This window comes from Alternaria ventricosa (assembly GCF_023758065.1).
Source record: "Alternaria ventricosa strain BMP 2768 chromosome Unknown scaffold_25, whole genome shotgun sequence".
NCBI classification, from domain to species: Eukaryota; Fungi; Ascomycota; class Dothideomycetes; order Pleosporales; family Pleosporaceae; genus Alternaria; species Alternaria ventricosa.
Genome location: NW_026055705.1, coordinates 284770 through 308306, shown reverse-complemented (window position 1 = coordinate 308306; position 23537 = coordinate 284770). Strand labels below are relative to the sequence as shown.

Here is a 23537-nt window from a genome sequence, read left to right as displayed (position 1 = left end):
GGGTTGAGGGTATTTTTGTAGTGAGGTGTTCTTTCTAGTTAGTAGGGTAGGGCGATTTAACGATGTGGCGTCATGGCCAGAATGAAGAGAATGGAACGGGATGAATCTACAGAATTATCTTGTAATCTCGTCGTATGTGACTCTTCTGGATGTCATTGTTGACTGACATAGTTTGTTAACGTTGTCCTTCGTGAAGGGAAAAATCGCAACGAGCCCCACGACTTTGTACATACAGACGTTGCTTGGCTTACGTCTGTTTCTCTAGAGACCAGCGCAAAGCACATAGCAAGAATGACAGACACTCGAGTTAAGGCGACTTAAATATTGTGTATTATGAGAGTGAGCTCTTGTCTTGGCCTTGTGATGCCCGCAAAAGTCAGAGTAGGTGAACGGAGAATACTCCGAAGAAATGACTAGAACTGGTGCTGAAGCAAGACTTACAAGGCAGGAGTAGAGTATGAACGCGTCAAGTGATGAGTAAAACAATTGTGTGTAGCTTTTAAAGACTTGGGAAAGTAGTAGGAAATACTTAACAATTGAACTAATCAACTAACAGAACGTACTAGATATACGATTTGACAAGTATCTAGCTGCGAAAGATTGAGACGAATCACTCTTCAGCCACTTTAGCAATTGTTAGGCTATCAGCGCAGTAGCTAAATCATCTAAGACTGTCACGGGCTTGGGCACAGGTCTAACAATAATGTACTTATCTCGAAGGCTCCAAGGTTGCTTACAAGAATACTAAGTACAGCGGTTGATAATGTGTTCGTAATAGTCTTATCTTAATACATTATGCGACAAACTGGGAAACTCCGTGTAAACGGGTTCGGTCTGATTTTCAGACGTAGCATATTAATAGTAGACGATCATATGGAAATACTCACATGTTGCCATTAGATATAGCTTGCAACCGATTTGTGGGTAGTGACGCAGGTTACAACAGACTTGTGTTGATACAACAGAAGCTGGCGCCTGCTCGGTACAACATCTGTACCGGTCTCCTCAAAGCGCTCGTATAGCCAAACTCCCCCGATAGAAAATCGAAGAAACAGCGAAACCTTGTTGCTTTCAATCCGAGTGCGAAACCGAGGCCTTTGTGACGGATAGGATGGGGAAATCCGGTTTCACGTCATGTCCCTTCAGATAAGGGCGATGGCGACGAAAGTGGTCATGAGGCACCGTGTTGGAGTCATGAGAACCGCAGCGCTAATGGAATGTCGTAGATATCGGCTATATAGCCATGCTCCCGGAGCCGCACACTGCTCTATCGCCCAACCAATTGTATGTTAATAGCCGAAGGGTAAATATGCGATGCCCAAGTGTTGCCTGACTTGATTGTGTCGGTTCTGGTACGGTATCATCGGTTTCATCTCAATCATGGGTACGAGATCAAGTGCTCGCTGGCGAAAGTATTACTGCCATGGGAAGAGTTGAACGAGGGGTAAATAGAAGTTGGCAAAAGAACCAGTGTGAAGTGCCCAGGAGTCGGTTGAAGTCTCAAAGTAGACTTAGCCACAGTTGTGACGTCTTGACCTCCCTGTTCGCGGTACGATCACCCGCTGGCTGCCGCGTGCCTCGTGACGAGCACCATACATCGCGTTTCTATTGCAGCGGGAGAGCTCGTTACTTTGCAAAGGTCCGAAAATGTGCCCATTCACAGGAAAACGATATGTCACTCCCACCAATCAGTCAATGATCATCGTCTCACATGCCTTGAGGTATCCTGGCGATGTGCTTACCCCCACGCTCACGAAACGGGTCCTCGTCTTTCTCACCGTGGAAGCATTGTTCCAGAATGAAATCCGCCAGTTCTCCGGGGTTGCATATCAAGGCACCCTTGTTGTCAAGCCCGATCTGACAAGCGCTTTTCCCGAGATTCTTCCTGTACCTGGTTTACATGTGCCCGCAGGGATGGAGCTGGACAACCGTCTTAAGCGATGCGTGCGTATAATTCGAGGAGAGCGGTGAGTGCCGTATTATAGCCCACCGTCCCGAATCTTCGGTAGTGGTGCGTTGAGATAATTGCGTTCCAAGCATTGTCACGACGCGTCTCACACCTATCGCAGACGAGAAGGTATCGTGTCTCTTGGGCAACGCATGCCGGCGAGGTACCAAGGCTCGGGGACACCGACGTGGAAGCTGATCTTATATACATACGTTTGCGGCAGGGACTGACGTGAGATGAAGAAAGTCGGGATGTGGTGGGAATCGGAGATCGGTAGGTGGGCGCCGAAAGGACACTAGTCCGGAAGTGGAATCGCCCGGACTCTATCAATCTAGTTGACGTTTTTCCAGAACCCAACTTGCGAGAGCGGACCGATTCTCTGACACTCCTGCCACAGCCTTCCAACAGCAGGCGCTCTCGAGCGCGACTGTCACATTCAATGATCTGATGCATGCCGGGACACAACGGAACCCAAATACACTTTTGACCATTCAAACGAACCCGATCTTCACTATGACGTCCTGGAGAGTTATGAGGCTTCGCATCCTCGTAGCTGATCCTCCGCATGGGATAAGATGAATGCGAAAAAGCGGGGTCGCGGCAAAGGCCTGTACGCGTCCGCGCTTAGCAATATTCGCATACCGGGTACCATGTATACACTGAAGTCTTATGAACGACTATCGCCAATCATCCATCTCCAGCCCAGGGTTTCATCATATCTTTTGTTCACAGAATTGGAGAAGCAGCGATGTTGAAGACGTTTGATAGCAGCGATATGAGCGAGGTGACAGGTAAATCTCATACAAGAGGTCCCGACAATCCGGCGCCACCAGCGAATCCATCGTCCGCGGTCCCACAAGCTACGGCACCACCCGAGCCCCCTCGCCGCCAACAGATGCGTAGCTGCGACGCATGCAAGCGCGGAAAACGAGCTTGCGATGCGGACAAACGCGTCGATTTTGCGAATCAGACATGCTCGAACTGTCTTCGAAAGAACCAAGTCTGCACTTTCAACTGGCTGAAGACAGCATCGGTGAATCGTCCAGAGCGGGAGAGAAAGAGGAGGCGCTCGGAGGAGAAGAGCGATATCGATCAGCTCGAACATACAGCGAGTAGCTCTGTCAATTATCAGTATCCGATACCACCTGGATCTACTGCGAACGAAGCTCAGCACGAACTACAAGATCGATGGACACAGTGGTCATCATCTCAAGACGAAGACGAGACACGCGAGGACTACTTCAGCAACCCGCCGAGTGACGACGTAGATAACATAGCCGACGAGTCGATACCTTTGGAGGATCTCGACTCAGTGCAGTCAGGGAGGAACGTTGAGCAAGGATTACTTCAGTCGCGATACTCGCGGAGTAACTCGTTCGCGCTGCGTCCTCATCGCCGTAATCAGAGAAACGATGCTTCATCTCCAATCGTGGACATACTACTGGGGGAGAGGTCGTCGCGGGGTTTCGTAACCAACGGTTTACTACGCATATACAACGACAGTATGGAAAACTCTCTTTCCTGCTGGCTCACGGAGCACAACTGTCCGTATACGATGACGCGATACAAGCCTTCCCTCCTCTCAGCCAGCAAAGCCACACGGGAATGGAGTGGTACCTGGTCCAACAGGATGTACAACCGCGTACTCCAACTTGATCGAGCCTACGCGTCCCTTCAAATACGAAAGCCAACGACTGAGGAAGAGCGTACAATCTCCAAAGCACTCAACATGACCATCATGTCGTTCGCGTCACAATGGGCTCAGGCAGGCGAAAGAGGGGCAGGAGGTCGCGCGACTGACGCCCAGTTTACGGCGGACAAGTTCCCTCAGTCGAATGAGTTCGAACGGTCCATGCAAGAGACACTATGGCATCAAACATCTCGGCTATTGCAGCAGGCTGCTGATATCGGTTCTTTCCGTGTCATCTTTGCCTTGATCATCTTCTCGCTGACCCAACGGCCCTTAGACACCACTCAGCGGCATGCACGCACGGATCCAAAGCTGAGAACGCATTACGAACACTTCCAAGCCTTGGTACAGGACGACGACGCCCCCATCTTCTTAGAGATAGCTTTGCGACAGCTACTCGCCCAACGACGGAGACTGGAACGCGTGGAACAAGACCTAGGGCGAGACCCTCTTCAGCAAGAAGACCGAGATACTTTCAATCTGTTGTACTGGTTTGGCGTCATGTTTGATACCCTATCGGCAGCGATTTCCCAACGTCCAGTAGTGGTCGACGATGAAGACAGCGAATTACCCCCTCCAACCAACAGCGCGTACACCGAACCGTTCTCGTGGCCGAACCCACCTACTATGTACAATAATCAATTTGGGATGCCAGGAAACGTTCCCACAATTCCCAACGACACTTCAGTACCTCAGGGCTCTGAGGGTAACGCAGTGTGGGGCGATCTTTTCACTCGCGATGGAACTTTGGAAGTCGATCCTGGAGCAGCACGGTGGCCATGTAGCTACAAGATCGCCGCCGCAACACTCAGCTCCGCTGCGCCGGTCAAGGTGCTTCTATACAGACGTGTCGCGCATCTTCAAGCGTTGGTATCGCGGAAGGCTCCGCCGGCTAGGATTGAGGTAAGTAAATAGATACAGTCTCATCTTCTTGAAATCGGCTGGCTGACCATCCCACTTGTAGTCAGGTATAAACGGCGCATTCCACGTCTACAACCACTGGCATCGCACGTACGCGCCCTTCTTCTCCGACTGCGTAAAGCACCACGCCACCCTCCCCACACGCGTACAATCCTGGTACACACTGATAGCAGGCCACTGGCATCTGGCCACCTTCCTGCTTTCCGACCTGCTACTCACAATCGACAAGACGAAACTCTCTTCCCCGAATGAGCGCACCCTTCGACAGTCATCAAACCTCGTGGATACGCTGCGCCGCCAGAACGCACTGGCAGTCGCCGACCTAAGTCTCGCTAGCATACACAGCGTGAAAGAAAAGGAAGGAACAGATGAGTTCCACTTTGCGCTCAGCCAGGCCGCGCTGTTGACAGAGCCGTGGACTGTGGCTTTTGTGCGCTCGTTATGCAGAGCTGGGTACGTCTTGGTGCAGGTCGTGGCGTCGGAAACGATCGAAGAGGAACGCGAACAGGCGATACGGAGATGTCGCGATTGCATCGAGGGTCTCTGGTATCTAGGTCGCAAATCAGACATGGCGTTTCTCGCTGCGCGCTATCTGTCGGATATGCTGGATGAAGCGATACGCGACACGACTGCACGGACGATGGCGGAGGAGATGGGCAGTGATTCTGCGACTGTGTCGTCTCAGTTTGGTACGAACTCGAGTCCTGGGACGGATGGGGGTGTGCCTGTGTATCAGCAGCCGTTTGATTCGATTGGGGCTTTCCCGTCGTGGTCGAATGCGGATTTGATGGGGAGTTGTCAGCCGGGTACTAAGATCGACGAGGGCGATGTGTTGAATATGGAGACTCCTTTGAATGTTGATAGTGCGTTGCTTTGGGACTTTAGTCTGCAAGGATAGCAACATAGTCGAACCAAGCTGAGAAGCAGCGATTGCCTGACGAGGCTAGAGGAGCTCGTGGGATCCATCGATAACTATCTTCTTCCAGTGTGTTCACGACAAGCAAGACAAACAACACAACAACGAAGCTCGACCATGTATATCTGCATTCCTCAGATGCCCAACAGAGCATTACAAAGTCTACCTACTACCGATCCCACCATGCAACAATCCCTTGGCGTTTCCGATCCCTTCGAGCGCGTTAACCTTGTTATGAACATACAGTCTATATGGAATGTCGCAAACCCTACATACATCATTCCAGAGGACATGCGATACCCTGGTTGGATCGGCAATTGGCCCCTACCCATCCTACGATCCATAAGCCATCTAGCCAGTGGTATGCCGGGCGATGGGGGACGGCATCGATTCGTGGAACTCCTGAATATCGGCTATACGATAAGGGTGACAGACGAGTCGACTACTCATGAACCGCAGCTACAGGTATCTGATCTAGAGTTTGTCCGGGACAGCGTTGGATTGCCACCGGCGGCTATGCCAGTAGAGGAGGAAGCCGCCCCAGCCCAGAATGATGTTGCAACCCCTCAACCACGTCCACAACGAATACTTCCAGAAGATGAAGATGACCCGGAGACCTTGATGAAGAAACAGGAACTGTGGATCAAGTACTACTGGAACGTCACTGATATCAAAGCCCTTGTCCCCCCGAACATGCGGCAGCTAGACAAATTTGGAAAGCCGACCAATCGGGCGCTGCACAGCTGCAGCGACCAAAAGAATCTGACGAAGTTACTTTACAAGCTAGCTCGCATCACAAAAGGTCGAAAGGATGCAGCATGGGCGCAGATAGAAGAGGCGTGGAAGGCAAGACCAGTAGGCCGTTCAGGAGGCAAAGCGTTTGCAGAATCAGACGTCAAAGCCGCTCTTGATTACTTCCGTGACCTACGTGAAGAAGAAGAAGACGAAGACTCTGTTACCAACAGTCGAAAGCAATTACCTATTGCACCTTCAAACCCCGACGGGACTACCGGCGAGGAGGGTCATGATGGCGCGACGAACGCCGGGCGGGGAAGTCAGCATCTCGATGGAAGGCAACGGAAGAGACGACGACGCGAATCTCGAGCCACCGAACCCGACACCCACGACAGTGCTGATCACCAGATGCTACTGTCCGGCGTGGATGTCGCAGAGGCGGGACTCTCGATGGCTCGCAGCCGGCGCTCATCAGTCATGGCAAGACGTGGCAACGACCGCGCAAGTATTGTAGCGACCCACGACGCTACGGCTGACGAGGCTGCCTCGAGCGTACAAGAAGCGCGTGGAGCAGCGACCTTGCAGCTAAAGAGGAAGAGACGGCATTCGCTAAACGAAGATGAGGCAGATGTGGATGTGGAAGGTGGCAAGATGGGTGATGACGAAAAGAGTGAGCGTGCGGAACAGGAGCACGATGAGCTGGAGCCAGAAGAGGGGTAAGAACCGCCGGGAAACTGGGCCGTGCTGTCTGAGATGGAGGACGCACAACACGATGGGGAGATCGAAGATCAGGCGGGAGGTTGAAGCAATGTAGATAAGACATAGTGCAGATTAGACCTCAGGCTAGTACATGACATGACTGGTAGTGCCCGCGACTGTCACGTATAATTGCACTACATAGAAGAAAAGATTAAACAGGTCTGCAGACTACATTAGGATAAAAACTTACAAAGTAGGTAACCCTATATTAACGTAGGCTCTAGGCTGTTTAGTCTTTTCCTAGGTTGCTGTAACTGTAGCATTTTAAGTTGTTTATTACTGCGCCTCAATGGCGCGTGGGGCTTGACCGGTCCCGACATGTGCCAATAGACGTGTGGCACACTGCAGATTCAATGTCGCACAGCAGTAAAAGTACGAACATGACTGAATCGAAGCCTCTATGAGCTGTTTTCTCGAACGACGCGCAAGTTTGGTGGTTGAATGCGAGTTACCCCGCATTGTTCGCTGTTTCGCTCTTACCGTACCAAGAGCCCAACCGCCCCAGCTTCAGAATGACGAGCGAGAATCCCGCCCCAAACACGCAGGCACCAACTCAGGTAAGCAACGTTGGACCTCAAAGAAGCGGAAAAAACTGATAATATGCTGTAACTCGGCAGCATACACTTTCAGAAGTGGATACTACCCCCAAAGGTACTCTTATCACGATCGGAGATGTCAAATACGATGTCGACCTCTCGCAGATACCTTATCTGTCGTCCTTTGCCGATTTCCAAGCCAAAGCCCAGCCGGACGCCACCGATTTGGTCCACGGCCCAATACCACTTTTCGACGTAGCTTTGAAAGGAATCCAATCGGGTTATCGTCAATGCTTCAGGAATCTTCCCCCCGAACTTCAACAGTACCACGTTCTATGCGAAACATACGAGTTTCTCGGCATTGATGTCCTCGACAAACGACGTATCAATCAGATCTTCAGCGATCTGAGGCTCTGCAGGATAGATTGGGACCCAGAGGATGAAGATACCAAAGGTGTTAAGTCGAAGGCACGCGACGCCGCTTTCAGGTTGCTGTATCTTATCCTGCTGGGCGAATTTGAGGATGATAAAATGAATGGCGACAAGGTGTACAACGCAGTGTTATTCGTGTTATCACATCCCGCGACGTTCAAGTCAAGAACAAGAGCCGTAGTTCGGGCGGCGTATGAGGAACGTTTTGTTGTGTCGCGGAAGCAGATAAAGAGACTAGATCAATGGATGAAAGGAGATACTGCAGATGATAGCGAAGAAGTCACCACTACAGAGGAGGACTCGCCTGAGGACTACTATGGATCGGATGAGTACCATGGGTCGGATTGGTCATAGGGGTTGCGAAAGTTTGTGTGGTCACTTAGGGAATCATGATTTCATTGTCAAAGCCCCGGCGATCACGTTTCTCGATCAGGAGAGGTGTGATACGTAACCACGGATGGACAGGTCTGCAGACTACATCAAGACAAAACCTTACAAAGTAGGTGACCTAACGTTAACGTAGACTCTAGGGTGTTCAGGTTTTCCCTAAGATAGCGTGCCTGCTTACAGTCACTAATAAGTTGCTTGCTGTCTTTACAGGTAATCACAGTCTTTTGCATTATCCCGCGTGACAGTAGCAAATAGAACACTGCCATCTTACCCATCTATATCAGTAGTAGGAACGCTCTCCTGTCAGTCTCAAGATCCTCATACACTGTCGATAGCACCATGTGTCTACCAAAAGACCATCCCGATCGTGAAGAGCGAATAATTCACGCGACGAAGATTACATCTCAGTGGGAAATCACTACAAACAGCACTGCGTGTATTCCTCTATCTATGCGCTACCCGAAAGATCTCCAGTGGTGGCCCATTGAGATCTTGCGGGCTCTAGGTGACCTCGCCGACGAAATGCCCGGCATCGAAAACTGCAACAAAGTCTACGATCTACTCGTAGAGGGCAAAATGAAGAGGTTGAAGGACAAGTCCAACACTCTGTCGGCAAAGATACAGCTGAGCGACATAGGATTCGTTCGAGAGCGCGTTCGGGCGGGAGAAGAGAAGGGAAAGCAGAAGATAGTTAACACAACTACGGATAATAACTGTATGTCTATATCCTATACATTGTTTAAAGTCGCAAAAGAGCTAACTTGGGCAGAAGCAGAGTCTACCTAACACACATTTGATAATAACAAGGTAGTCTATCTGGCTAATAATACAGACGACGTCGATGCCGCTATCAAGCCGGGCGTGACTTCTGGAGCAACTCTTCTCCCAAACGCAACCAATGTCCACCAGCTATACTCCCCTCCGAAGATTGATATTCCAGTCCTCATCTATCAAGCTTATAGCACGCCTAGCAAGATGTCTTAGGATCGCCTTAGCTAGAGCATAGCAAGGGAACTACATACTAGCAAGAAGTTAGCAAAACATCTTAACAGCTATTCCTGGCGGCTACATTACCCTACCCCAAGGCCCTTCCAAGCCGTCAAAGCATACTCCTAACCCTTCACTTCCGTTACAGCTTTTAATCCCACAACCTCAAATCGGCATTTCGTCTCCCCAACGCCAGATGTCGCACAGTATTTGCACCCAGAGCCATCACCGGGATCACCACTGCAACGTATCTTCCTCTTACGGCAGCGTGTGCACGTTGCCTTAGCCTGACGACTCCTCACAGCCAGCCGTTGCTCCTCGTTCAGTGGTCCGGGTCTCCGCTTGGGTGTTTGTTCGCGGCTTGCTGCATTGTCCAATTCGTGAGGTTCCTGGCGCTCGACTCCAGACTTTTCGTCGTTGGTAATCGATTCGGGTTGTTTGTTGGACTGGGTAGATGTGTCGGGCTGGTTGTCAGGGGAGGGTTGAGACGGTTGACGGTCCGCAGTAACATCTTCCTCTTGGTCTCGCATTGGTACTGTAGTTTGTGACATTCTCTTGGGTGCTTGTGTGGAGGTGTTGGAGTGCTCTGTCCTATCAAGTGTGCTGATCTGATGGCTTACAAAGACAACGAGGGCGTCGCCGACGATGCAAACGATGGAGCAGAAGAGGAGATTGGGCCAATCTAGTCATATCTTGGGTCAGCCGAGCTTTTGAGTGGAGTTTGTTGTGTGACAGCTGTCTGAGTATCGGCTACTACGTCTGTCGTGGAACATTGGCTCGACGAATTTGGGGGAAGCTATGACAAGTTACGGCGTAGGATGCATTGGATGAAGGCATGTACATCCAGCTTGACGCAAACCAACATTCTCGCTGTGATGAACGATGTTGCAAGGTGATATCAGAAAGGAACGACAGCCTCCATTGTGATGTCCTGCACAGCTACGTGTACCGCCTTCAGGAATGGAGGCATGTACAAGAGTACACGGGTGACGCAGCGCTATACTAATCTGGCAATTTGCAGAACATGCTGAAGAGTATGTCGTCAAACTCGGGATATTCGTTCTACGACAAGTTAGAAGATGCTTGATCCACAGGCCTTATTTGAACTCACCTTGTCCACGAATTCTGTCCAAAGATCCGCAGCCATCTGATGCCCTTTAGCCAGACCTACTTCATCAAGCCATCGCTGCTCGTACTGTCGTAAGAATGTGCAGACGGGGCCTTGGCCAGAGTACAGATGAGCCGTGATCTTATCTTTGCTGCGCATGGCATGAGATGGCCAATGAGCCGTGGGGTAAAGAAGACCGTTCACCGAAGCCTCACTTTCAGGCGGTTCTCCGTATGATCCCCGTGGTCTACAAGGTTTCTGATAGAACTGTGATAGCAACTGCATGGACCGAGCTACTATAGCAGCGTGGGTGACCTTTTGACCTTTTGGGAATACAATCTTGCGAGCGTCACCTGTGAGATAGTCTTTCGCCGACTGGTGGACGAAGACGACCCTCCCATTGTGAAGCGACAGGAACGATCCACAGGTGCCGAGTATATCCTTTGATTCCGCTTCTTTATCAGTGATATGGTCGAGCTCTTTCAAAAGGCTTGCCAGTTCTGAAAGATGCAGAGGTCGGACGGCTATTGTTACAACCGAGAGTACGAACTTGCAGAGATTTGCTTCAGGCTCGTCCAAGCCCTCAATCTGCTGGAGCATCCTTTTGTATAGCTCTTTAAGCCCAGGGGGGAAGGCTTGCATGATCTCTTTCCAACGTACGCCCGTGTGGCCTTCCAGCTTCTGGCAGACCAAGGCTACCCACAAGAATGTCCCTCCGGCGTTGTCAATCAAGTAGTCCCGGATAGCTGCTGCGTTCGACGGATCCAGTCTCTTCTTCTTAGCCAAAGCCCTGACTTTATACTCGATGTAGGTGTTGATCGCCTCCAGGGTTACTTCAGATTTAGGGTTTAGTGCAAGGCGAATCATGGGGCGATGATCGGCAAGCACATCGCGAATGTCGTTCCAGCCGCGTGAAGAGATGATCCACTTGACGTGTGGGAGCTTTCTGGAAAGCTGCACAATCAACTCCAGAAGCCTTTTGCGATCTTCGGACACGACGCATTCATCAACAGCGTCTACCATGAGGTAGATGTTGGACTGGCGTATATCCCAATCGTCTAGCATATTGGTAAGAATCCTGAAGCGATAATCGTTGACTGATGAGATGGTGAATGAGACCACGCAAGACTGCGCTGGCCTTGTTGTTGTGTGGCTCCGAATTCTGACAAAAGAAGAACGATAGTAAATCAGCATCTAGTACCGTTCGATTCAGAACGCCGATGATTCCGCACATAAGCATGGTTTTGCCCTGACCAGGTGCGCTGGATAGCATTAGCGCCTTCCTTTAGTACGATAGGATCGCGGATCACTCTCAACTTACCCTTCAATCCATAATAGTCGCATATCAGGGTCTTCGCACCATCGCTGATAGATCGCGTTGTCCAGAATCCATCGAAAAGAGCCATCTAGTAAACCCCCTTTTGCATCTTCCAGACGTTTCTTGTCGTCGCTGGGATTGGTCAAATACCAGTCACGAAGACATGCGTTGTCCGCAGCAGTCTTCGTATCTTCTACAGCGCGCCTTGTCTGCTCTTGGATACTAGACACGATGTTATGCAAGCTGGTATCCTGTGATTCGGCCTTCTTGGCGATGGTCTGAAGTTGATCGCGAATCTCAAGCGTGTTGAATTGCGCTGCGTCTTGCCGTATTGACTCTTCCGTGTCCTTGATCGCTGCCAGCTCGCCTTCCCAGTCATCCCACTTGATAAGGTCCCTTGCGAAGACGATGCCACGTCGCCGATGGTACGTGATTATGCTCTTCACCTGGTATTCTAGGAGACTGGCGTAAAGTTCCACGAGATTTTTCTCAAGTTGCTCTTGCAGAGGCTGTGATCGTTGTACTTCTTGATTGTTCTCTAGAAGAAGATCGGCTAGGTGCCAGTACCAGTCCATTCTCGACACCACGTAGGCGATTCCTTCTCTGTTAGAAGAAGCTTGAGTGAGCGGGTTCAAAAGTATCTGCATAGGATCAGCCACCTGCTCACATCATCAAAGTTCGCCAGCCATACGTCAAGAGCAAAGCAGATCGGTACCCAGGCCACAGAAGCTTCTGGAGAGGCTCTGATAGCTGTTGCGACGCTATCCTTGACAACAGTGAATATCTGCAGGCCTTGCGCGACTGCTTCTTTGGTCGCAGCTTCCTTCTCTGTTCTTTCCAAACTGGTATCGACAAGCTGTCGCATTTGAAGCGATCTGTGAAGCCCCGAGCTAATCTTATTGGATTGAAGGTCAACGTCTGTTGCATCGAGCGCTCGATCGTCGAGTCTACTTGAGAGAATAACCTCATAGTGTTCGATCAATCTGGGATTCTTTGCTTTGAGCTGGTCATAGGCCAGATTCCAGAGACGTCCGGGTACGCTCTGCGCTGCGGGTTCCGGAGTCCCGGTGCTCTTAGATTGAAGATCGGTCGTGACGGAACTTTTCGGCCGCTCCTCGCTCCGCTTCTCTTGTGAGTCGTCACTGATGGGCACGGGAATGGGCGGTATCGGTGTTCCAGGTTTCTCTCGCTGCTTTCGGCGCGGAAGCTTGAATATGTTACAACACCCCATGGTAGCGGAAGGAACTAAAGGTGAGCACGCCAACCTAGGAAAAAACTAAACACCCTAGAGCCTACGTTGACAGTAGGTCACCTAGTTTGCAGATTTTTGCCTTAATGTAGTCCGCAGGCCTGCTCAGCTTTTTCCTTGAATGAGGTGTGAGTAGGAAGAAAGGAGATCTGAGAGGAAGTGGCAAGGTGCAATACAGCCTTGCAGCAGCTGTGCCACATGAAGCATACATGCGGGGCTCTACCTCGAAATCATTGGCCATCCACCCGCCATGCGATGGCATACACAGGGGAAATATGCCGTCGCAGATTAACCAAGGCTGTACTCATCCGATGTAGCATTCGATGATTGGATCACAAGGGCTTGTAGGCCGAAGCGTGCATACATGTCGCAGGCTTCGGATGCCGTGAACGTCACGCGCGACGAGGACGATATGCTTTTGCGCAAGGATACGGTGAAGATTTGGTGATTTTGCGCGGTAGCAGGGTTTTAAAAACGATGTGGACGCGTCGATGTCGTATGAGGCTCGTAGCGCGACTCCGTGCATACATGCCACTGACTTCGGGTGCAGCGAACGCCACCCTCGAAGAGTGCGCCACTTCATTGGTGTCAGATCTTGCGCTGAAGTCGGATGCCGTCGCGCGGAGTTGGGGTGTTAGAAGTAAACGACGTGGACGCGTCGATGCTGTCTGAGGGTTGCAGCGCGACTTCCTGCCCATCTTATCAGCGACTAGCGGCGATAACGTCATCGATCACCAACGCCGACAGCCTCACGCATCCCATCCCACCAGCGCTCAAACCGGTAAAACCGTATATCAGCTAGCACAGCATGTCGGGTCCCTCCTCCACCTCAGAAAAGATAACCCAGATCTACACCCCCAACCCCTCCGGCACCGAACCCGCCAGCACCCAAGCCGTCATCTCAGCACTCAACCTCCAGGTACACGTCGAAGGCGGCTACTATGCGGAAATCGATCGCAACCCTCTCACAATCCCGAACCCTTTCTTAGTGAAGAATGGTGGGGGTGAAGAAGAGGATGTGAAGAACACAGCAGAGAAACCCATGTCAGGTGACAATGCAATCAGAAACGCGAGCACGAGCATATACTACATGTTGAGTGCAGTGAATCCTCAGGGGCACTTTCATCGTAATAAGGGGAGAACTGTACGTATAACCCGACCATCATTGCCTACAACTGCGTGCGGCAAACACAAGCCATGTGGGAAGTATACCTGCATTGGAATTATCATGTGGAGTTGGCTAAGCGCATTTTGCGGCCCTGCTTTGTATCGTCATTGATGCAATAACCCTATTGTTCAAGTCCTAGCATGCACGCGGTGGTCGAAGTATTACCGATACTAATGGTGATATACAGGTACACACCCTCATTTCAGGCCGAGGTCGTTACGTCCTGATCCATGCCGACGAGCCTGGCACTAAGAAACGCATCGAAACGTTCGTGGTTGGGACCGACGTCACGAAAGGAGAGAAGAGCGTGTGGATCGTTGAGGGCGGGAAGTATAAGGCGAGCTTTCTGCTTGATGGGGCGGAAGGGGAGAGGTTGCTGATTAGTGAGGTATGTGCTTTCACCCATGAATAGTGACCGCATACGTCTGACTAACGCGACTTCTTAGACCGTGATACCCGGCTTTGAATTCTCGGATCATGACTTCTTGACGATGGACAAGTTCAAGCAGATTGTTACGGATGAACAGGCGAAGGAACTGGAGTGGTTGGTGAGGAAATCGTGAGACCACACCCAATATCAGACGCATCACGTCGGAGATGCAAATTCACCTGCAAAAAGCAAGTGCGACGCCAATAACCTGCATTGACTGCCCAGGTGTGGCGAAACGCGATGTCGCGTCTTCACGTGTGCGTGATGAAATAATGGCGGGGCGCTATCGATAACGGGCAAAATTGTCGATATTCCGTCACGCCAACTCACGCCGCTCAGCAATTCTCCCAGCAACACAACCCAAAATGACTTCAGCATTCGGCCCCATTTCAGGTGCGTAGTCGCGCCGGTTTATACACTCATTTTCTAACGTCCCCCGCAGAGCAACACCAGGACAAATTCGACCTCGGAATTTGGCACGCGCTCTTCAACTGGAACAACCTCACCGTCGCTGTCCAAAACCAATGGGGCGGCCCCGACTCCTCCGATAAGCGCGACTGGCTCGCAGGCCAAATCTCCGAACTCTTCGCCGCAGAACCGCTCACAGACCAAGAAGATGTCGAAGTCGTCCTACTACAAGTCCTCGAGGACGAGTTCGGCGTACGCGTAGAAGACGAGACCGAAGTCGCCGTTGCGCGCGAGATCATGGCGATACGGAAGGAGATTGGCGAGGGCAACACAGCAATGGTGGATGCGCTACAGAAGAAGTGGGAGGATAGGAAGGGCAAGGAGGTTGCGACTGGGAGTGTCAATGTCAAGGAGACGAATCAGGACTTTGAGGGGGATAGTGTGGATGAGGAGACGGATGAGGATGAGGATGTTGATATGGATGATGCGCCTGCGCTTGTGCCTGCGAAACCGAAGGCTAAGCCTGAGCCTGAGATCGATGAGGACGGCTTTACGACGGTGGTTGGCAAGAAGAAGAGGTGAAGCGGAGAGGGAGGGAAGAAGAGCAGCGATACCAAGCCAGCTGAGGCAGTGGGAATGATAGAGAGAATGTGGTTGAGCATTGCATAGATTGGAATCTATGGATGCAGCACAGCCAACACCGCGCAAGAAGCGCGCACATCAGCAGCGAGTGGCGACGCCATTAGGCCGGTGTGATGACCACCTTTGAGCATATCGGAAGAGGAAGTTCAGACTCAAAATGAATTCATGATCGTCGCATCAATAGTCCAGACCATTGTTTGTGTAACGCGAGCGTGCCTAAGCTGGTGATGCACGCCGCCCAACTACTAGCGGCAATTGCGGAGCTTCATGCATGGCCCCGCCCGCATTTGACCTGCACGCTTGATTGACCCAACCAGCCTGTGTCTCACGACCACAACAACATCCTTAGCCCCCACCCTATACACAACCTCCTCTACACCCCGCCTCCCTTCTGGACAGTCGTAGCTATGGATTCCGCCTACGATCACATCCAGGAGGAGAGCTACCCGCAGGACCCCACCAAGCAGTCCGCCGGCGGAGATAACACCCACCAGGAGACGACCAACAACTTCAACGCCGAGTTCCAGGATGCTTACAAAGCTATATCGAGCAGCCCGTGGGCGGCGCGTTTGGGAGGGTTTTTGGGTAACGTGAGGAAGCAGGTAAGACAGGCGTGTGGGATTCAGGGTACATCTTCTGACCATGTGCGGTGTAGGGCGAGCAATACTACGACAACGCAAGTAAGCAATATGCGCCACAGGTCAAGAACGCCTCCGCCAGCGTCTCCAACATCATTAGCCACGCGCGCAAAATCTCCCTCCAACCCGGCGACGCCTCGAGCTCCAAATCCGCGTCCACCTCGCAAGACGCTTCCACCGAGAAAGCGACCGAAGATACAGAAGCCCACCCCGACCGACCCGAATCCCTCACCGCAGACATTGTAAAGGAGGCAGAAGGCATACTATCGCGGTTCCGCTCCGAAGCCGCAAAACGGCTCAAAGACGTCGAAAAAGCCGAAGACGCCGCCGACGAAGCGCTCCTCAAATTCGGCAGCAACATCCGCAACTTCCTCCGCGACGCCGTCACCATCGCGCCTCCCGAAGCCGGTTCTCAAGCCGCCAAAGACGGCGACGTGCTTTTCGAAAGCAAAGACAGCAGCGGCAAGAAGGTCGTTCACGCCACGCGCTTCGACGCCCAACTCCACGTCATCCACTCGACGCTCGATTCCTTCCTCAAAGACCCCGCGAGCCCGGAGTGGGAGAACTGGAAGGCGGGCTTTGATGTAGAGAAGAAGACGGAAGCTATTGCGAAGGATTTGGAGAAGCATGAGGAGTTGAGGAGTGCGATGGAGAATTGTGTGCCGGAGAAGGTGGAGTATAAGGTGTTTTGGTGCAGATATTATTTCTTGCGCCATGTTATTGAGAGTGAGGAGCAGAGGAGGAGGGAGATGCTCAAGGGTGAGTTGCATCTACTACCCCTGGAAAGGATAGTAAAGCTAACATGTGAACAGCATCAACACCCGCCGCCGACGAAGAAGTAGCCTGGGACGAAGACTCGGAAGAAGAAGACGACGATGACGAAGACGAAGAAGAAGATGACGACGAAGACGATTCCTCCGAAGAAGACGACTCAGATGACGACTCCGACGACAACGCTACCGTTACTAAACCTACAACTAAATCCACCGCCACCGCCCCATCTACCTCTACCTCTACCACAGCCACAAAACCCGTCTCCTCCAGCACCAGCAGCACAACCAAACCTCCAACCGACCTCGCGGCCTCCGTCAAAACCCTCAAACCCACAGACGACGCTAAACCAGCACCTGCGCAACCCCGCCGATCAAACGATGAGAAGAGCGTGGCTGATAGTGACGCGAGTTATGATCTTGTCTCTGGGACTACGACGAGGGCGCCGGGGAGTCCGCAGGATGGGAAGGAGGGGAAGAAGAAGGTTGTAACGGAGGAGAGTGATGAGGAGGAGGACTGGGAGTAGGGGGTATGGTGAGGGGTTGGAGATGGGATGGGATGGGATGGGTGGAGCGGTAGGGGGATGGATATGTGAATATGAATATGAATATGAATGTGAATGAAATGGGGTGTTTTCGGCGCGATGGGACTGTGTGTTTTGGTTATTTGTTGGAATGATGGGTATCTTGATAGGATAGTAAAGTTATGTGAGATCACCTTACTTTTTGCTATTCTATTGAGGATCAACGAGGAGTACTTGCTCGCTATGCTACGCGCAATCATGATATTTGAAGGTGCATTTTGTGAACGAAAAACAAGTGGTATATAGAACGCCATTCTGATGCTGCACATCGCTCGCTTTACTGGACTTGAACAAGAAATAAAGGACCAAATCTTCAAACCCCGCACATGCTCGCTCGTCGAACTCCGCCGTCGTAAAGATCGTTTTCTCGTTAGCCCGGTTCGAGTTACAAAGCTGTTAATTCGGTCTCGCCACGCTACTAGGCGGCGTATCAGGCGGCACACTACCTGTGCGCGGTATCGCTGTGTTATTACTTGACCTCCGCGAGAAGTTGGGCTGTTTCATCTGATTGAGATGCTGACCCGGTTGTGTGGTTGCTCGTCTGAGGAGAGGACTTGGCGAGGAGACGTTACCCAGACTATGTCTTCCCGAGAACGAGACGTCGGCTGATGGTTTCGAACGATGGCCAGAGGAAGGCATAGGCGTAGAATTGGACGGAGTTGGTGTACTACCCCGCGAGCGCGAGTAGGGCGATGACCCCCGCTGACCGATGGGATAGCTATCGTAATCGTAACCTCTGCCGTCGTTCGCAGTGGGCGTATCTGTCCAGCCGTCCCGGTCGTGGTCGTGGGCCTGGTCATGGCCGTGTTCATGTAATTCGTGCTCTAGGTACTCTTCTCCTCTCCTCTTGATCGGACTCTCGTCGTAGGGATCGAAGCCTACCCTCATCCTCGCTTCTCTCCTTACCCGTCGTCGTAGTTCAGCATCGCCACCGGCACCCACTGTACTACTATCCGAGAGGAAGAAGTTGAGAAACTCATCTGGAATGGCGAGGTGGGAAGACTGCTGAAATTGCTGCAGAGCAGTCAAACGGATGAGCATTTCCAGGAGCGAGAGCGACGTCTTGATAGCGGGGAGAGACGTCGGTGCTTGTTGCTGGTATTGTGGTGTGGGTGCAGAAGCCTTCTGCGGCGAGGGAATCATCTGATTTCTGGAATTCGGTTGTGGGGAGGTAGGTGTGCTAGGCCGGAGATTGAGGTTGGAGAAGCGGCCGAGGAAGTCGGGTGGTGTTGGTGTGGCTGCTGGGGATGGGGGAGATACATCTTCAGTGAGGTCCTCTGTTTCGTCGATCTCGGAGTCGGTGGTGGGGTCTTCGGTGTAGACTTCAAAGGCCATCCACTCCAGGTCCAGCGTGGGAGGCAGTCGCCAGGGGTATGTAGGCTGTTCGGGCTCTCGTGGGGTGGGCTCTTGCGGAGCGGGCTCTTCAAGGTGCGGTGTCGACTCGCGTCGCAGTTGCTCTTCCAACTCTGTTTGCTCTGGGTCTTCCTCATCTTCAGCAACGGTATGTGAGTTGTCCGACTCATAGCCGGGTTCCTCGGCATCGCGCTCCATCATGCGGCGTGGCGGTGCTGCATTGACGTCTCGCTTCAGTAACAAGATAGGGTTGTTGCTCTCATTGTCGGAACCGATGTTCAGTATCTTGCCCGTGTCGGCGTAGAAGATCTTTGACACTTCATGTATGGGTATGATCTCACGAACGCCCGCTTGCTCGACACCATCATATGGTCCTGGCTGGGGTTCGCCATCTTCAAACTCATGCATACGGCCGTCGTCCAAGTCTTCAACGATGAGCAGCTGGTAAGCGAACTCTTGCAGTACGCTGTCGGATGGGATGTGAGGGTGTTTAGCCTCGTCGGCGCGTCGACTGTCCTGCCCAAAAGGCGTTGGATAATCATAGACATTGTCCAGTGGAACTCGCATCAGTGTAACACGCGCCTTATGCATGACCTCCTTCCATGTTGTCTCTCGCACGTCTTCTTCATGAGCTCGATGCGCGTATCCAGCGAACAACATGTACATAGAGAGTGTGAAGGTGGGACCAATTTGCTGAGCTCTAGGCTTCGATGCGCAATATTGCATGTCGCCAGAAGTGAGAAAGGTGCTAGCTTGTAAAAGTCGTGATGGAGATACAGTAGCCGGGAGCGTGGTGGAGAGACTGGTACCAGATGTGGTGATCGCTAGATTAATCAGTGGCACGGCATCTTCGATCCGCTCCAGCAGCCTCTTCATCTCTTCGATGATGATCTTGAGCTCGGTGTCGTTTTGGTCGCGTGACTTTGCTTTCGAGCTGCCTCTTCTTGCAAGCTGCTCTTCAGCGACGGCCTTCTCGACACGACTACCTAAGGTCTGGATATCCCATCGAAGAGATTTGGTGAGACCCACCGCAGACTCAAGCGAGGTGTTTCCGCGTGCCGCTATCAGTTCGATCATGTCGATTGCTGGCGAAATGATCTTGATCTTGGAGTCGAGTCTAAGTTGCAGAGTAGCGAGTTTCTGCTTTTCTCGACCATCGACCGTCTTCATCAGTCGGCCGCATTGCTTGAGCGCATAGTGGCTGGTGATTGCTATGCCGCTTCGGATAGCATAGCTCATAGCCTGTTGGGTGACCTATCACGTGTTAGCATAATTCAAGAATACGAGAAGATGACTCCCTGTCAGTTATGACGTGTTGGGAGTCAAAGCATAGTCATACCTTTGCTAAGATTGCCTCCATCTTGCCCTATGAGTTGGGCTTCACCCTTGTATGTGTGGAAGGGGCGGTTGATGAAGTGGTTGGGAGAGAGGAACCATGAGGTCAGATATCAGGTTGCTGGGGAACGCAATCGGGATTAAGTGCGGCAAGTGACGACAAAGTGAATGTTTGAGGTTGGTGAGTGCCTTTGTTGCTGGGCGCCCTGGCCAATGTTAGGCAGCGAGGCGTTGAGTCAGCCCCACACAGCCACCCAAAGCAACCCCGCCAAATCCTGCGTGGGCAGCAGCGACCCGGCACATTTTCACTTTTCGCCGACGACACTCGACGCCCGCCCGCTTATATACCTGACAGTCGCTCCCTGGCCGCGGGTCGACTTCACGCATTCTCGAATTTACGAGCGGCTCAACCGTCCAAATTCGCACGCCGTCGCACTACACCACACCCGACGACACGACCCATCCCCGCGAGACCGACGTCACCATGGCCGACAGCTGGGAGCAAGAGGAGGAGCGCCTCGCGCAGCAGGCGCAGGGCATGAACCTCAACAACACGCCCACTTTCACACCAGGCGCCCAGACATTCACGCCCGGCGCCAGCACATTCGTCCCCGGCCAAGCCTACGGAGGCTACCAGGGCTACAACCAGTACGGCCAGCAGCAATATGGCGGTTACAACCAGTATGGCGGTCAGCAATACGGTGGCTACCAACAGCAGCAAGGCTACCCGCAATACGGGCAGCAATACGGCGGCCAGCAAGGAGGATACCCCAACTACGGACAACAATACCCCCAGCAACAAAACTTCCAGCCGCAGCAGGCGCAGCAAGGCCAGGCTCCCGTACGGATAGCGAAGCGAGGCGAAACCGACATGGCCAGTTCAGAGGGTGCCGCACCCGCCGAGGCCAAGAAGGAGGCGCCCAAGGCAAAGGTTCTCTCGATTGGTGGCGACAGCGCACCCAAGGCAAAGGTCCTCTCCATCGGAGGCGACACCACAACACCAAAGGTCGAGAAGGCAGGCGGCACCAAGGTCCTGAGCCTGGGCACCCCCGCCGCTCCATCGGCAGCGAAGGAGAAGGCAGACAAGGAGAAGGGCACCGCTGAGGCCGGCACCAAGGTCACCGCTGCAAAGGCCATTGAAAAGACTGGAGAGCCCACCCCGGCGTCTGGAGGCTCTGGCAGGACCTCGCCAACACCTTCCTCTGGCCGCAACAGCCCGACACCGAAGGAGAAGGCTGCCGAGAAGGCCAAGGCACAGGATGTCGAGAAGGAAATGGACGAAGTCGTTGACGAGGCCACCCTTGCCGAGATTTACGGAAAGGAGCACGTCAACATCATCTTCTTGGGTCACGTTGACGCAGGAAAGTCCACCCTCGGCGGAAGTATTCTCATTTCCACCGGCATGGTCGACGAGCGAACACTTGACAAGTACAAGAAGGAAGCCAAGGACGCTGGTCGTGAAACATGGTACATCTCGTGGGCGCTTGACTTGAACAAGGAAGAGCGACAGCAGGGTAAGACTATCGAAGTCGGCCGAGGTTTCTTCGAGACGGAGAAGCGACGATACTCCATCCTGGACGCGCCAGGCCACAAGACATACGTACCGAACATGATCAGTGGCGCTTCGCAAGCCGATGTTGGTATTCTCGTCATCTCTGGACGTAAGGGAGAATACGAGACCGGTTTCGAGAAGGGTGGACAAACCCGAGAGCACGCCATGTTGGCCAAGACACAGGGTGTCAACAAGATCCTCATCGTCGTCAACAAGATGGACGACCCTACTGTTGAGTGGTCAGAGGACCGTTTCAAGGAGTGCACCAGCAAGGTGGTCATGTTCTTGAAGGGTCTCGGATACAACCCCAAGACAGACATCAGCATGATGCCAGTCAGCGCGCAAACATTCACAGGTATCAAGACCCGTGTGCCCAAGGATCTGGCTCCCTGGTACGACGGCCCATCTCTGCTCGAATACCTAGACAACATGCAAGCGCTCGAGCGTAAGCTCAACGCTCCTTTCATGATGCCCATCGCCGCCAAGTACAAGGACATGGGTACCATGATTGAGGGCAAGATCGAGTCTGGTATCATCAAGAAGGAACAGAAGTAAGTCACAGTGTTACATGCTTTGATCTGCTTTGTATTGACAATATTAGGTACCTCATGATGCCCAACCGACAAACCATTCACATCTCCGCTTTGTACGGTGAACAAGAAGAGGAAATCCCAGGCGCGACCTGCGGTGACCAGATTCGTGTGAGGCTTCGGGGTGTTGAGGAGGAAGACATTCTGCCTGTAAGACAACCCAGATGCTGTTCTTTGATCGCTTGCTAACTTTAATGTTCAGGGATACGTGCTGTGTTCACCAAAGCGCCCCGTTCACTGCGTCTCCCAGTTCGAGGCTCAGGTCGTACTGCTTGACATCAAGTCTATCCTGACAGCCGGATTCAACTGCGTGCTCCACGTCCATGCCGCACAAGAAGAGGTCACCATCACCGCTCTGTTGCACAAGCTGGAGAAGGGCACTGGACGGAAATCGAAGAAGGCACCGGGTTTCGCTACCAAGGGTATGAGCATCATCGCGCGCTTGCAGATCACCGGTACAGCCGGAAACATCTGTGTTGAGCGATTTGAAGACTACCCACAGCTGGGACGTTTCACCCTCCGTGACCAGGGTCAGACAATCGCTATTGGCAAGATCACTAAGCTCATCACCGACGAGGCTTGAATGAATGATTGAACCACACATGATCAGCCTACGAGGAGGAAGAGGAGGAGCAGGATATCCGTGTTGACGAAAAGCTGTCGCCATTGAGGCAACATAGCCTGAGGTTCCACGGCGTTTGGACGTAAGGCTAGCATAGACCGAGCATCCGAACAATATGATGACGAATATTCTTCCATTTCTAGTGATCGAAGTTTCTATCGTGGTGATTTGCATGTATGGATTCCAGGGCTCGGAGATAGGCGTCGCGGGACAACTGTGAGACAAGCCTTTTAGTGCCGCAATCAACAGCAACCTTAATTGACCTTCCGAGTCAGGAAGTTGGATGCATATGCATGAAGGGCTAGCAAGACGCACATGCAGAAGTCCATGACGTCACGCCGCGTCTCCCAGTGAAAGAGCCTCGTCGCGTGACAGTCGCGTCACAGCCATCCATGGATGGATAGCAAGGCTATGCTTACGTCATCCACTCCCGCGGCCAAATTTCGCGACCGTCGC

General features: G+C 52.4%; 11 protein-coding genes across 11 annotated transcripts; 8 read left to right on the top strand and 3 right to left on the bottom strand.

Annotated features, from left to right (window-relative positions):
- Positions 1-2723: 2723 nt before the first annotated feature.
- J4E93_009955 (uncharacterized protein) lies at positions 2724-5457 on the top strand (the record flags this gene model as incomplete). Its single annotated transcript, XM_049347843.1, has 2 exons — positions 2724-4541; positions 4603-5457. The coding sequence occupies 2 exons, from the start codon at positions 2724-2726 to the stop codon at positions 5455-5457; spliced, it is 2673 nt and encodes an 890-aa protein (XP_049195072.1).
- A 201-nt stretch (positions 5458-5658) lies between these two features.
- J4E93_009954 (uncharacterized protein) lies at positions 5659-6930 on the top strand (the record flags this gene model as incomplete). The annotated part of the gene is made up of 1 exon (XM_049347842.1): positions 5659-6930. One exon carries the CDS (start codon positions 5659-5661, stop codon positions 6928-6930), a length of 1272 nt encoding a protein of 423 aa, XP_049195071.1.
- Positions 6931-7481: 551 nt separating this feature from the next.
- J4E93_009953 (uncharacterized protein) lies at positions 7482-8291 on the top strand (the record flags this gene model as incomplete). The annotated part of the gene is made up of 2 exons (XM_049347841.1): positions 7482-7526; positions 7587-8291. 2 exons carry the CDS (start codon positions 7482-7484, stop codon positions 8289-8291), a joined length of 750 nt encoding a protein of 249 aa, XP_049195070.1.
- Positions 8292-8777: 486 nt separating this feature from the next.
- J4E93_009952 (uncharacterized protein) lies at positions 8778-9113 on the top strand (the record flags this gene model as incomplete). The annotated part of the gene is made up of 2 exons (XM_049347840.1): positions 8778-9042; positions 9100-9113. 2 exons carry the CDS (start codon positions 8778-8780, stop codon positions 9111-9113), a joined length of 279 nt encoding a protein of 92 aa, XP_049195069.1.
- Positions 9114-10316: 1203 nt separating this feature from the next.
- Positions 10317-11487, bottom strand: J4E93_009951 (uncharacterized protein; the record flags this gene model as incomplete). Its single annotated transcript, XM_049347839.1, has 2 exons — positions 10317-10376; positions 10426-11487. 2 exons carry the CDS (start codon positions 11485-11487, stop codon positions 10317-10319), a joined length of 1122 nt encoding a protein of 373 aa, XP_049195068.1.
- Positions 11488-11739: 252 nt separating this feature from the next.
- On the bottom strand, positions 11740-12971 carry J4E93_009950 (uncharacterized protein; the record flags this gene model as incomplete). The annotated part of the gene is made up of 2 exons (XM_049347838.1): positions 11740-12381; positions 12432-12971. The coding sequence occupies 2 exons, from the start codon at positions 12969-12971 to the stop codon at positions 11740-11742; spliced, it is 1182 nt and encodes a 393-aa protein (XP_049195067.1).
- An 826-nt stretch (positions 12972-13797) lies between these two features.
- On the top strand, positions 13798-14720 carry J4E93_009949 (uncharacterized protein; the record flags this gene model as incomplete). Its single annotated transcript, XM_049347837.1, has 3 exons — positions 13798-14133; positions 14345-14545; positions 14604-14720. The coding sequence occupies 3 exons, from the start codon at positions 13798-13800 to the stop codon at positions 14718-14720; spliced, it is 654 nt and encodes a 217-aa protein (XP_049195066.1).
- Positions 14721-14952: 232 nt separating this feature from the next.
- J4E93_009948 (uncharacterized protein) lies at positions 14953-15577 on the top strand (the record flags this gene model as incomplete). Its single annotated transcript, XM_049347836.1, has 2 exons — positions 14953-14980; positions 15030-15577. 2 exons carry the CDS (start codon positions 14953-14955, stop codon positions 15575-15577), a joined length of 576 nt encoding a protein of 191 aa, XP_049195065.1.
- A 467-nt stretch (positions 15578-16044) lies between these two features.
- Positions 16045-17572, top strand: J4E93_009947 (uncharacterized protein; the record flags this gene model as incomplete). Its single annotated transcript, XM_049347835.1, has 3 exons — positions 16045-16239; positions 16293-17034; positions 17088-17572. 3 exons carry the CDS (start codon positions 16045-16047, stop codon positions 17570-17572), a joined length of 1422 nt encoding a protein of 473 aa, XP_049195064.1.
- A 453-nt stretch (positions 17573-18025) lies between these two features.
- Positions 18026-20342, bottom strand: J4E93_009946 (uncharacterized protein; the record flags this gene model as incomplete). The annotated part of the gene is made up of 3 exons (XM_049347834.1): positions 18026-19498; positions 19826-20236; positions 20322-20342. 3 exons carry the CDS (start codon positions 20340-20342, stop codon positions 18026-18028), a joined length of 1905 nt encoding a protein of 634 aa, XP_049195063.1.
- A 459-nt stretch (positions 20343-20801) lies between these two features.
- J4E93_009945 (uncharacterized protein) lies at positions 20802-23042 on the top strand (the record flags this gene model as incomplete). The annotated part of the gene is made up of 3 exons (XM_049347833.1): positions 20802-22420; positions 22471-22609; positions 22662-23042. The coding sequence occupies 3 exons, from the start codon at positions 20802-20804 to the stop codon at positions 23040-23042; spliced, it is 2139 nt and encodes a 712-aa protein (XP_049195062.1).
- Between the last annotated feature and the right edge of the window lie 495 nt (positions 23043-23537).